Source organism: Dreissena polymorpha, chromosome 12, assembly GCF_020536995.1.
Source record: "Dreissena polymorpha isolate Duluth1 chromosome 12, UMN_Dpol_1.0, whole genome shotgun sequence".
Lineage (NCBI taxonomy): Eukaryota > Metazoa > Mollusca > Bivalvia > Myida > Dreissenidae > Dreissena > Dreissena polymorpha.
This window is the reverse complement of record NC_068366.1, coordinates 8,216,593-8,229,715: the sequence shown is the minus strand read 5'-3', so window position 1 is coordinate 8,229,715 and position 13,123 is coordinate 8,216,593. Positions and strand designations below refer to the sequence as shown.

General features: G+C 38.2%; 2 protein-coding genes across 2 annotated transcripts in view; one reads left to right on the top strand and one right to left on the bottom strand.

Moving 5' to 3' along the window:
• The window catches only part of LOC127853857 (ras-like protein family member 11A-like), a 222,059-nt gene that overhangs the window by 12,015 nt on the left and 196,921 nt on the right, over positions 1–13,123 (bottom strand). The gene's annotated exons all lie outside the window — the stretch shown is intronic.
• Positions 195–12,145, top strand: LOC127853212 (uncharacterized). The gene is made up of 8 exons (XM_052387496.1): positions 195–276; positions 1,048–1,201; positions 2,344–2,475; positions 3,844–3,917; positions 5,187–5,293; positions 7,614–7,640; positions 8,939–9,026; positions 10,491–12,145. Exons 7-8 carry the CDS (start codon positions 8,951–8,953, stop codon positions 11,678–11,680), a joined length of 1,266 nt encoding a protein of 421 aa, XP_052243456.1. The 5' UTR covers positions 195–276; positions 1,048–1,201; positions 2,344–2,475; positions 3,844–3,917; positions 5,187–5,293; positions 7,614–7,640; positions 8,939–8,950; the 3' UTR covers positions 11,681–12,145.

Genomic DNA, 13,123 nt, shown 5'->3' with positions numbered 1-13,123 from the left:
CTTGTAAATTAACATTCGGGGCATACTTCTGCAGAGAACTTGGTACGGTAACACGAAAATGTGAACATTTAAAAAATCTTGAGCCCAGGAAATGAGGATTTTCCAACGTCTTTTTTTTTCAAATTCAAAAGTTGACGAAAGCCCAGTCATTTCTATCATCCGCCGGCCTGATCAAGTGTGAGTGGGAACAATCACCGTACTACATCGAGCCCATCGCCTTAGACATGCAGCTAGTCCAGAGAAACTGACGTTAAGGCTAACTCCTCAGTCACTGAGGTACAACGGGGTAAGATTTTATGCAAACAGAATGGACTAGTTAACCCTTTGCATGCTGGGAAATTTGTCATCTGCTAAATGTCGTCTGCTGAATTCTATAAAATTAGCATTTCTTTGATTTTTTTTCAAAGAATACTATCAGAATAGCAAACAGTTTGGATCCTGATGAGACGCCACGTTTTGTGGCGTCTCATCTGGATCCAAACTGTTTGCAAATTCCCTCAAAATTCGGTTCCAGCACTGAAAGGGTTAATGCATGTGCATAAAGTGCCATCCCAGATAAGCCTGTGCGGTGTGCTCGGGCTTATCAGGTACCACACTTTCTGCTTTTATGGATTGTTTTGTTTAAAGGAGTCTTCTCTAAACACAATCCGGTCTAGCTGGAAATTGCTGACCCTGATTAGCCTGTGCAGAGTGCATTAAGCTCCCTTTTCCCAGAGTAAGGATAAATTATATTGTCTAACAAGCACAGACACAATGTGTGATAGTAATTTTGAAAAGTACTTTTCTACGAATCATGCATGTTTTACAGATTGTCTGATAAGGTTTCATCATCATATGACAATATCTGACAGTTCAATGGAAGGTTTCGCAGAATCTGTTCTTTGTGGAATGTTCCGCATATAGCATTATAGATCCCTGAATATCCTGTGTGGACTGCACAGGCTAATGTGAGATGTCATTTTACACACATGCATAAAGTCCTGTTTCCCAGAACGAGGCTCTGTTTTTGTCGGGCACTGTTATTCTGCACATGTTCAATGATTTCAGGGGAGTACACGTTCATCTGTAACTAGCAGAGCTGTGGGAAGCAGTTTCTCACGTCGTACGCATTGCGCATTCATGTGCGGGTCCACACGAAGAAAAAAAACCTTTCGAGTGTGAGGTCTCTGGGTGTGATAAAAAGGTTCAACACTGTGTACAGGTAACAAACATAGCTCAGAATTAGAATTGTCTATCAAACATATGAGAATAATAAGGGCTGAATATCACAAACGTATTGAAGTCAATTTTCTGACTCAACTTTGATTTTATTTAAAAAAAAGGAGATTAGTTTGATCATCGTGCTCATTTTCATGTTCACAGAAGTTTTTAGTTTTAGTGTAACTCAACCCAGAGTTGAGGAGGAACATGTTCATATTCTTATAGCTGAGATTTGAGATTGTTTTTGAGCTGAACTACATTCTCAATACTCAGTTGAGTGGAAGCTCAAATCCCATCGTATAAGATGAGCTCAAAAATTGAGAATGTGCGTGATACTGGGCCCAAGGGTGTAAAAATGTACAAAAATCAACTGGCCATGCAGGGCTGCCAGCTGACAAAATCAGGTCACCCTTACTTTCTTTGGGGTGGTCTTAATTTAAGTTAAATTATCAAATACAGTTTTCCATATATATTGTTATTCAATTAACTGACACATTTTTTGTTAACTTGTTTATATTAAATTGTTTTGGCATTTTGACATTTTGCGGGAAAACAAACAGTGTCTCTGTATATATTGCCCCCACACTTAGACTGTGTACAGATTTAAAGATTTTGATCAATGCATTTTAAAGTACCAAATAGTGACACAGTCATCAACTGGCTACCAGCAAGCACTGCTACAAAATCTAATTCTTACTGACCTGATTATGGGATCGCCCGAACAGGCAAGTATTTAAGAAATCTCCCTCGCCTGAATCAATTTAGGTGGCTTATGTTTGCGGGCAACTGGAATTTTACACCCCTGGGTTTGTTTACAATTTTGTGCATGTAAAAATACATGCAGTTTGTTGATTCTGACATTTTATTACATAGGTATGTGTTAGTAAGATCTTGTCACTCTTGTGTAATCTGAGCCTCATTGTGGGAAACCTGGGCTTAAAGCATGTGCATAAAGTGTTGTAACAGAGTAGCCTGTGAAGTCCACACTGTCAAAGCAGGCAGAACACTTTCAGCTTTTTATGGAATTCTTTGTATAAAGAAAGTTCTTCTAAACGAAAATCCAGTTTAGGCAGACGTATGCAATGTCGGACTTGTTGCCATGCCATGCTGAATGGTTTCTATGCCATTGTTTCTGGATGCTAGGTTACGTGCCCACCAACGAGTACACACAGGTCAGACATTCAACTGTGAGGAAGACGGCTGCACCAAGTTCTTCACGACGCTGTCTGACCTTCGCAAACACATCCGCACACACACAGGAGAGAAACCTTTCAAGTAGGCTTAAGTGTGGTGCTTCACTCTCAGTTTATGTTTGTAGAAAGTGTTCATCTATCCCTCAAACCTTTATAAGCCCCCAATGCTTTGCATTGACTGTATCAAGGCGATGATCTCAGATTAAATCAGTTTAGGTATATATGAGCCTTGCTCTGTGAAAAGGGGGTTTGATGCAAGTGCGTAAAGTGTCGTCCCAGATTAGCTTGTGCAGTCCGCTTATCAGGGACGACACTTTCCGTTTTATGATATATTTCGTTTCCATAAAGTCTCTTCTTAGCAAAAATCACGTTAGGCGGAAAGAGTTTTCCCTGATTAGCCTGTGCGGACTGCACAGGCTAATCTGGGACGGCACTTTACGAACATGCAATAAACCCCCTTTTCACAGAGCACATCTCATATGTTTATAGTTATTGTTCTGTTCTAACAGTTGTTGATAAAAAAAGTATATCTTAATTGCTAGAGTTTCTGGAGTTATATCCTTTGCTATGTTCCTATATTGTTATATTATTTAGACTATTAACTGGGGCATTACCTGGCGCCATTTTATATCAATTTACACAAATGTGTTACCGTTACACAACTTAGTTTAAAGATGTTTTGGTAATTAGCTTGGCGTTTTCGGAGAAAACCCGAGGTATTGTCATAGCCAGCTCGTCGTCTGCCTTTCGACGTCCGCCGTAGGCGATGTGCTAAAACCTTAACATTGGCTCTAAATCAAAGTGCTTCCACCTACAACTTTGAAACTTCATATGTAGATGCACCTTGATGAGTTCTACACGCCACACCCATTTTTGGGTCACTAGGTCAAAGGTCAAGGTCACTGTGACCTCTAATATAAAAATTAAACATAAACCTTAACATTCGCTCTAAAATCAAAGTGCGTCCACCTACAACTTGAAACTTCATATGTAGATGCACCTTGATGAGTTCTACATGCCACACCCATTTTTGGGTCACTAGGTCAAAGGTCAAGGTCACTGTGACCTCTAAAAAAATAAAAAAATCTGACAAGCTTTCATTTATTCAAAACTGCACCCGTAGCCGAGTTTGGCACCCGTTACGCGGTGCTCTTGTTTTTTTAGACTTTATTTTGGTTGAGATCATGGTTGTTTTAGGGTTTATGAACATTTGAACAGCCTTTTACATTTTACATATAGTCTAAAAAAAAAAATAATTGTTGTTTTAATTGTTTCCCGAATGTAGTCATTTCTGGGCGTCATATTTGTTCCTTAAGCATAATGTAAAAAATCCTGCAAGTTTCTGTTTCTTACTTTCTTTGCTAGGGAGCAGTCATTAAAACCTATATAGTATATACCAGTGACAGCACTGTGCCACTTTCACAATGAATATTTTTTTGTATGACTTCAGGTGTGTGGAAGATGGTTGTGGGAAGGCATTCACAGCCAGTCATCACCTCAAGTCACACAAGATCACCCACACAGGTCGGTGATGGCATGTGTAGATCGGAGGACAGTTATAAAATTAGCCTTGCTATTGGAAAACTTGGCTTAATGCTTGTACATAGTGTTGTCCACGATTACCTTGTGCAGACCGCACAAGCTTATGAGGGTCGACACTATCCGCCCAAACTTGATTTTTTTTTTTCTAAACAAAAGGACTTCCTTTAACGGAAAATACCTTAAAATCAGAACGAGTTGTCCCAGATTAGCATGTGTGGACTGCACAGGCTAATCTGGGACAACACTTTACGCACATGCATTAAACCCTGTTTTCCCAGAGTGCTACTGGAATTATTGATAGATACTGAGCAATAACAATGCTTACCAGTATATTTGAGACAATGTCTGATGTGAGTTGGAATTGTGAACAGTATTGACATAAAGACATATATTCATTGTGTAATTTCAAGAAATTACGATATATTCTTTTGCTGTTATCTTGCCATATAATGAATTTGGGATTTTCATCAGTTTAACAACACTAAAATTGTTTGTTTGGGATATAAGGGGTTTTGTTCATAAAAGAGGGCTTCTTCACATGTTAGAAATAACATAATATGATAGCATTGGGCCTGATAATTCCACTACAAGTTTTGCACAGGATTTTGTATAGGCACATGGGAAAAGTCTAAAGTTGGCAATGGGTGCAATCTTGCTATTGTTTTTTGTCTCCAATATTAACTTCTATAATACTTCAGAGTAAAAACAAGGAGAACAAATAATGAATTGTAATGTAGGCACATGGGTACCCCTGATTTTGAAATGCTGGCACAGGGATATCCCTGTGCTCAAAGGCCCCGGGGAAAGGTCTTCACATATTAACCGTGTTCTGGAAAAATTAGGCTTTTAACATGTGCGTAAAGTGTCATCCTAGATTCGCCTGTTCAGTGTACACAGGCTAATAAGGGACAACACTTTCAGCTTGAGTGAAATGTTTTGTTTAAATGAAGTTTTTTTTTGGAAAAATCCAGTTAAGGCATAAAGTGTCGTTCCTGGTTGGCCTGTACTGACTGCATAGGCTAATCTAGGATGGCACTTTACGCACACGCAACAACCCATGTTTGCCCCGAACGAAGCTCACATGAACCATTTTGTTGTTTAGGCCAAAAAAAAAAAATCTCCCGATTTGGCGCCGACCCTCAACTTTTAATTGGGGTCACCAAAAAAAAAAATTGTTCATTTTCGTTCATATAAGATGTAATATCAAGCAAACAAAGCATATATATACATGTATTTTTGGCCTTATTCTAGGAGAGAAGCCCTATCAGTGCGGTCAATGTGAGGGCAAGGCCTTCTCTACATCTCACAGCCTCAAGAACCACCTGAACAGGCATGTGGCAAAACAGGAGAACAAACAGGTATGGCTTGTCACACCAGTGTTTTTTGTGCCAAAAATGAGGCAGGTATTTGGTCCCATTCCAAATATAAAAATGCATATATATTCCCAAATCACTGCTTAAAATTTCCAACTGAAAGTTTCAAACCAAAAAAATATTCTGTGTAATTAATTTTCTTAGTGAAAATAATATTGAAAACATGTTTTCTCAGTTTTTAAGTATATGTTAACAAGAAAAAACAACAAATTCCTTTTTTAGCTCACCTGAGCACAACGTGCTCATGGTGAGCTTTTGTGATCGCCTTTTGTCCGTCGTGCGGCGTCAACATTTGCCTTGTTAACACTCTAGAGGCCACATTTATTGTCCAATCTTCATGAAATTTGGTCAGAAGATTGGGCTCAATGATATCTTGGATGAGTTCGAAAATGGTTTTGGTTGCTCTAAAAACATGGCTTCCAAGGGGCAGGGGCATTTTCCTTATATGGCTATAGTAAAACCTTGTTAACACTCTAGAGGCAACATTTATTGTCAGATCTTCATGAAACTTGGTCAGAAGATTCATCCCAATAATATCTTGGATGAGTTCGAAAATGATGCCGGTTGGTTGAAAAACATGGCCGCCAGGGGGCGGGGCATTTTTCCTTATATGGCTATAGTAAAACCTTGTTAACACTCTAGAAGCCACATTTATTTTCCGATCTTCAAGAAACTTGCTCAGAAGATTCATCTTAATAATATATTGGACGAGTTCGAAAATGATGACAGTTGGTTGAAAAACATGGCTGCCAGGGGGCAGGGCATTTTTTCCTTATATGGCTATAGTAAAACCTTGTTAACACTTTAGAGGCCACATTTATTGTCCAATCTTCATGAAATTTGGTCAGAAGATTTTTCTTATTGATATCTTGGATGAGTTAGAAAATGGTTACGTTTGCTTGAAAAACATGGTTGCCAAGGGGCGGGGCATTTTTCCTTATGTGGCTATATATGGCTATAGTAAAATCTTGTTAACACTCTAGAGGCCACATTTATAGTCCGATCTTCATGCAACTCGGTCAGAGGATTCATCCCAATAATATCTTGGATGAGTTCAAAAATGATGCCGGTTGGTTGAAAAAACATGGCAACCACGGGGGCGGGGCATTTTTCCTTATGGTTATAGTAAAACCTTGTTAACACTCTAGAGGTTACATTTATTTTAGATCATCATGAAACTTGGTTAGAAGATTTGTCCCAATGATATCTTGGATGAGTTTGAAAATGGTTTTGGTTGCTCTAAAAACATGGCCACCAGGGGGCGGGGCATTTTTCCTTATATGGCTATATATGGCTATAGTAAAATCTTGTTTACACACTAGAGGCCACATTTACTGTCCGATCTTAATGAAACTTGGTCAGAAGATTCATCCCAATAATATCTTGGACGAGTTAAAAATGATGCTGGTTGGTTGAAAAACATGGCTGCCAGGGGGCGGGGCAATTTTCCCTATATGGCTCTAGTAAAACCTTGTTAACACTCTAGAGGCCACATTTATTTTCCGATCTTCATGAAACTTGTGCAGAAGATTTGTCCCAATAATATCTTGTTATCTCAGGTGAGCGACTTTGGGCCTTTCAGGCCCTCTTGTTTAGTCTAAAGGAATTAGAACCCATTCCCAAAATGGTGAAAAAAAACAACACTGAACACAGTCTCCAGTAGGAAAGAGGCTCAAAATTGAAATTGCCTCCTAGTGTTGCTGTTGCTTGGTGGATATGGTTCAGGATACATTTTCACAGATCATATTTTGATCAATTGACCCTTGCTCTGTGAAAACCAACTTTAATGCATGTGCATTAAGTGCCATCCCAGATTAGCCTGTGCAGTGTGCACAGGTACCACACTTTCTGCTTTTATGGAATTTTTTGTTTAAAGAAGTCTCCTATAAACAAAATCAAGTCTAGTTGATAAGTGTTGACCGTGTTAGCCTGTGCAAATTGCATTAAGCTCCCTTTTCCAAGGGTAAGGCTCAATTATAATGTCTAACAAGTACTGTAAGAAACATGCACCTCTTACAGATTGTCTGTTAAGGTCTCATCATATTAAGACAATATCTGTCAGTGTCCAGGAAAGCTTTTTGTGGAATCTGTTGTGTGGAGAATGTTCTGCATATAGCAAATAATTGGTAAAATTGAATTTTGAGGCAGCATTATTATTATGTTGATTATAGAATTGCTAAGATTTGATTCAAACAACATAATATTTAGAACCATTAGTGTATATTTGATTCCTTTATGATACTAAGATCCAGCTTTCCCAGTTTTCTGTGTATGTAAGTCATGAGATAATGTTTATATTTTTTAGAGCGTGGAGCATATTGAACATTCAGAGGTAAGTGTTGTGAATTTTGAGTGTCTTGAAAATGAAACAAATGTTTAAATAGGCTTATTTAAACAATATAGAGACAGGGTGGGATTTTTCCTCCTTTAACAGATTTCATCCCTTTAAATGACACTCTGATTTTACAAATACATGTAGTTAGGAACTTTGCTGAATCTACATAGAAATGAAGAGTTTACATGAACGCTGTAATGGGGGTAGGGCATTTTCCTCCCCTGAGGTGGTTCTGAAATCACAACCCTGTAGATAATAAAATTAGTAATCATGGTCTTGTTGTATTTCCCACATCTTTTACTGTTTTGCATTTTCTGAGGTAATAGTTAATAATTGTAGACAACTCTACATGCTGAGTATTATCATGTAATTGTATATTTTGTACTTAACCAACAAGAGGTCGCCATGGCGTAATGGTTATGGTGTGCGCCTAGCGACCGGGAGGCAGTGGGTTTGATCCCCAGTGTGGGAGCGTTCTTTAGATCTCTCCCAAAGACACCGAGTACTGGTTGTTAGTCCCAGGAAACGGACTCAAGAGCGTTTCAACATGTCATAGGCTTTTGATGTAAACAAGCTAAAATAAATAGGTTTAAACTAACCAGCCATCAAAATGTTAGGTACATCAGCAATGACCGTAAGTTATGTGGGTTATTGTAAGGCTTTAGCAGATTGTTATTGGAAACTTTTGTGACAGAACAGAACAGAATAGTTCGACTTAATTATATAATGCTACTCATCATAAACATAGATATACAATAATAATATGCATTTGAAGTAAATATAGAAAATGCCTTATTTTGAAGAAGGATCAATTTAAATAGTCAGGTTATAAGTATTTTTTGTGAGAAAGTCACATGGATGAGGTTTATTCATAGTGACCACAAAATGTCAAGCTTATGGTTTAATAATTGCAACAATTATAAAATTATTCTGTACTGATTTTCTTTGTGAAAGAATATGAGTATTTTTGCTACATATAAACAACATTTGTTCGTACTTAAAAGCATTTTAAAATAAACATGGCAAGTTTTTGTAACACTGTTTTGTTTTAGCCACTAAGTAGTTTGATAAATTTGAACATATTTGGATGGGTTCAACTTCTATAAAAGTTAGGAATTAATGTTTTGCTAACATCAGCTTAACAAGGAAATTAAAGAACATATTGGTTTTCTTTCTCAATGTCATGAAGGTTGCATAACACACACTTGAGTTGATCTCTTACAATGTTTTGGTGTCAAACGCTACCAATTTGCTACCAATTTCATCTCATAATATTGTTTGTATCTTTATTTTAGTCTTCATTACCGATGATGGATGCTGATGAGTTGCTGGAAACCATGACAAAGTTCCAAACCTCCCATCCCAGCAACCAGGGAATCACATGTAAGAAATGGTGTCACTTGCATGTGAACCTTGCTTTGGGAAAACAGGGTTTAATGTTTAATGCATTTGCGTAGTGTTGACCCAACTTAGCCTGTGCAGTCCCCACATGCTACTCTAATCAGGGACAACACTTTCTTAAACTAGATTTCACTACAAAGGCACTTCCTTTAAGCATAAATACACAGTACAGAAAAGGTGGGCCCTTATTAGCCTGTGCGGACTGCACAGGCTAATCTGGAAGATAACTTTATGCACATGCATTAAGCCCCATTTTCTCAAAGCATGGCTCTTAATTTGTTGTGGGGTAAAAGTGCAAAATCAACACTAAACATTCTGTTTTTTTTTTAATGAATTATTTGTTTTATCAATTATTTGCCTGTTTGACAGATTATTTGTTCAATAATTTTTTCTGATTTACTGCATGTCTGTTCTCTGAACGGTCGACATTTGTTTAAATCAGTTAGGCTACTGTAAATAAGGAAGAATCCTTGATGGATCAAGTATATTTTATAAATGCCTGAGCTTTTAACAATTGATTAATATGATTAATTTGAATAATGATTAATATCGCATTTTCTTGTACCCGTAATCTATTGTAGGAGAAGTGATACCCTGTGATCATTAAAATAGAAATAAATATACCAATAAAAACTGACCAGTTTCACAATACTTAAACTGTTACTGTTTTTAGATATCACCTGACACGTCAAATTTCAGAATGAGGCTGAGCGTGAATTTTTTTCATTTGTTACGAAAACGACGGATAATATTGATGATCATTGACCAATTGATTGTTCTTTTTTTACTTTGGGAATCTTTATAAATACTGACTCTGGTTACAAAAATGTCAAACATATGGATACAGGCATGTGTTTTGTGAATAAATTGATAAGTAATTCTTTACATTAAAACACCTAAAGAATAATTAAACAACATAATCATTAGTGTATAGTTATAAATCATACACCTGTGGTTAATGACACCATGTTATTAACTAGTATTTGTAGACACAGTATCTGATCCTACCGAGATAATTGGTTTGTGCTGAACACAGGGGCAATTTAACAACAGATCTGTATTAATAAACAAGATTATTGATAGATCTTTCATTAGACACCACAATAAAAAATGCGCAAATGAAGAGCGTCAACATGTGTGCAAACAATTGAATAAAACTAGTTTTTTAATCAAGAAAATTTATTTAAATGAGAAGTATATATTTTCTGCTCATTCTGAAAATGTCATTTTGTGTTGACAATATCGTAACGTCCATGAATGTTCAATAGCGTAAAGAGTTGAAATTAAATGCGTCATTGTCATATGTGGCACTATTAGAAATGGCAACACATTCAGCCTCGTTCTGAAATTCTGCGAGTATTCCGACTTTGTGCTGTTATCGATTGTATTGTCCAAAGTCTTTATTGAGACATACAATGTATGTGAATTGTAAACCGTTTGTTGCAGTGTATCCAGTCGATGAGGAAGGTAACATAGAGGTAGAGCCAGTGATTAAGGTTCCCATAGTAACAGCTGGAGTTAGGCCACGATCATCACAGCCTGCCTCTGAAACCACGCCCACCTCTCGTTCGTGTAACACTGACTGCAAATGTGCTTGCTGTGACATGCCCTTTGCTATAACCCCCAGGGTCGTAAAATCAAAAGTGAAAAGTGGACCACAGAAAAAGAACAGATCTAGTAAACAGGATGCCGCAAAACAACAAAAAACTTTTTCTTCAGAACAATGCTGCTTTTCGCCGGAGATAAGTGATAATGTAGAAGGTTATTCAGAATTACAGGATTCTGAATGTGTCCTGAAATGTGTTGCGGATCATAAATGTGCTACTACTTCTGGCAGTAATACTTACATTGGTTCCGGTCACAATAATATTGATAACAATGTGGACATGGTGTCCAGTGATACAGGGGTACCCCTGATAGACGGTGCAGTTCCCAATACGGGGGATGGGGAGGGTGTGGAAGAGGTGGGTGAGAAAGTACTTGTTCAGCATTACCTACTGACCAGCATCATAACAAACTCGTCCAGCGGTAAACAGACCAATCAGTTGATCACCACGCCAATCATGCTGCCTAATGCCTGTAACACAGAGGTAAACAGTGACCAGTTGAAACCGGTTCCTGTCCACTTGGTGGCCAACCTGCTTGTCGGGCAACAGTGCGAAATGGCTACCGAATCTCAGGTGTCGGCCATCAGTGCATTTAGGGCGGAATTAATACCCGAGGGCATCAACACAGGGGTGTATCCCAGCGAACAAGATGCGGCAATTTGTGCGACCAATGAAATTGAAAATATTGCATACATTAAACAGGCGAGCATTGGAGACATTGAATCCATGCCGTATCCAAACTCAATCTGTGATAACGTTGAGGGAATTACTAACATCACTGTTTCAGAACCCAGTTTAATGTCCACCCCTGTCGCTCCAATGATTATTGATGCCCAATGTATGGACAAATGTTGCGACTACACGGGGACAGTAGTGGACGGAAGGGAGTTCCTACTGACTGGCCCACTGACCACTGACCTTCCCCAGGGTGGGAATGTGGGTCAGGGGGTCATGGTTATTGGGCCAGGGGACTTGGAACTCTCAATGGCAGCTTCACAAGAACTGAATGACGCCCTCTCAAGCATTTAGTTTTCAGGAAATATGGGAGACTCGTTTGGGGAAGACTGGGCTTAATGCATGGGAGTAAAGTGTCATCTCAGATTAGCCTGTGCAGTCTGCACAGGCTAATAAGGGATGACACTTTCTGCTTTTATTTAATTTTTAGTTTCAAGAAAGTTTCTAAAAATTAAACGTCCAGTTTATGCGGCAAGTGTCGTCCCTTATTAGCCTGTGCACATTGCACAGGCTAATCTGGGATGATTCTATGCAAATGCATTAAGCTCTGTTTTCCCAAAACTGTAACTTACAGACATCTGTCATAAGAGTCACTTACACTTCACCTTTCCCCACTGAGTTATGTCTATTTTGACATAGATTTCCGAGTTAAAGTTGTCTCTTGATAGATCTATAAACTTTACTACCAGCGAAATGGCAACTCATGTTAGAGGTTTATGAGTGACCAAGTACATGTACAAAGTGCACTTTCAATTCATCGTCTAAAACAGAACTATAATCATTGTTGTAATAACAATACTTCTTTGAGGCAATATTATTTATGTGAAAATAAAACAAAAGTTTATTTTAAAACGCAGTGAACATGTCATTTTATGCAGAATTATGCATTTTATGCATTTCTTTACATCTTAAGACTCACATTAAGTGTTACAAGAAAGAATGAATTTATGCAGAACAGAAGATGAAGTTGTTACCTGTGTTGCTCAGCGTTAGATCAGGTCCCGTATTCACAAACCAATTATTAAACTTAACTCTAAAAAATTAACAATTTTCTCAAAACTGCAATATTCTTAAATATGGGTACATGTTAATGCATGTATTGACATGGAATTTAACACCATTTATCACACATTCGTCATTAAGAACTATTCTTTTATGACAAAAAGAATATTTGTAACCGTTATATGTTAAAATGCTGAGGGTATTTTCGTTGTTCTATGTATATGGGTGTGCTCTGTGAAAAGGGGGTTTAATGCATGTGTGAAAAGTGTCGTCCCAGTTAAGCCTGTGCAGTCCGCACACTTTCCGCTTTAATAATATTTTCTGTTTAAAGAAAGTCTCTTCTTAGCTAAAATCAAGTTTAGGCAGAAAGTGTTGTCTCTGATCAGCCTGTGCAGTCCGCACTAATCTGGGACAACACTTTACGCACACGCATTAAACCCCCTTTTCACAGAGCACAGCCCATATTTATGCCCCCCTTCGAAGAAGAGGGTGTGTATTGTTTTGCACATGTCGGTCAGTCCGTCGGTCCGTCCATCGAATGGTTTCCGGATGATAACTCAAGAACGCTTACGCCTAGGATCATGAAACTTCATAGGTACATTGATCATTACTGGCAGATGACCCCTAATGATTTTTAGGTCACTAGGTCAGAGGTCAAGGTCACAGTGACAAAAAACGTATTCACACAATGGCTGCCACTACAACTGACAGCCCATATGGGGGGCATGCATGTTT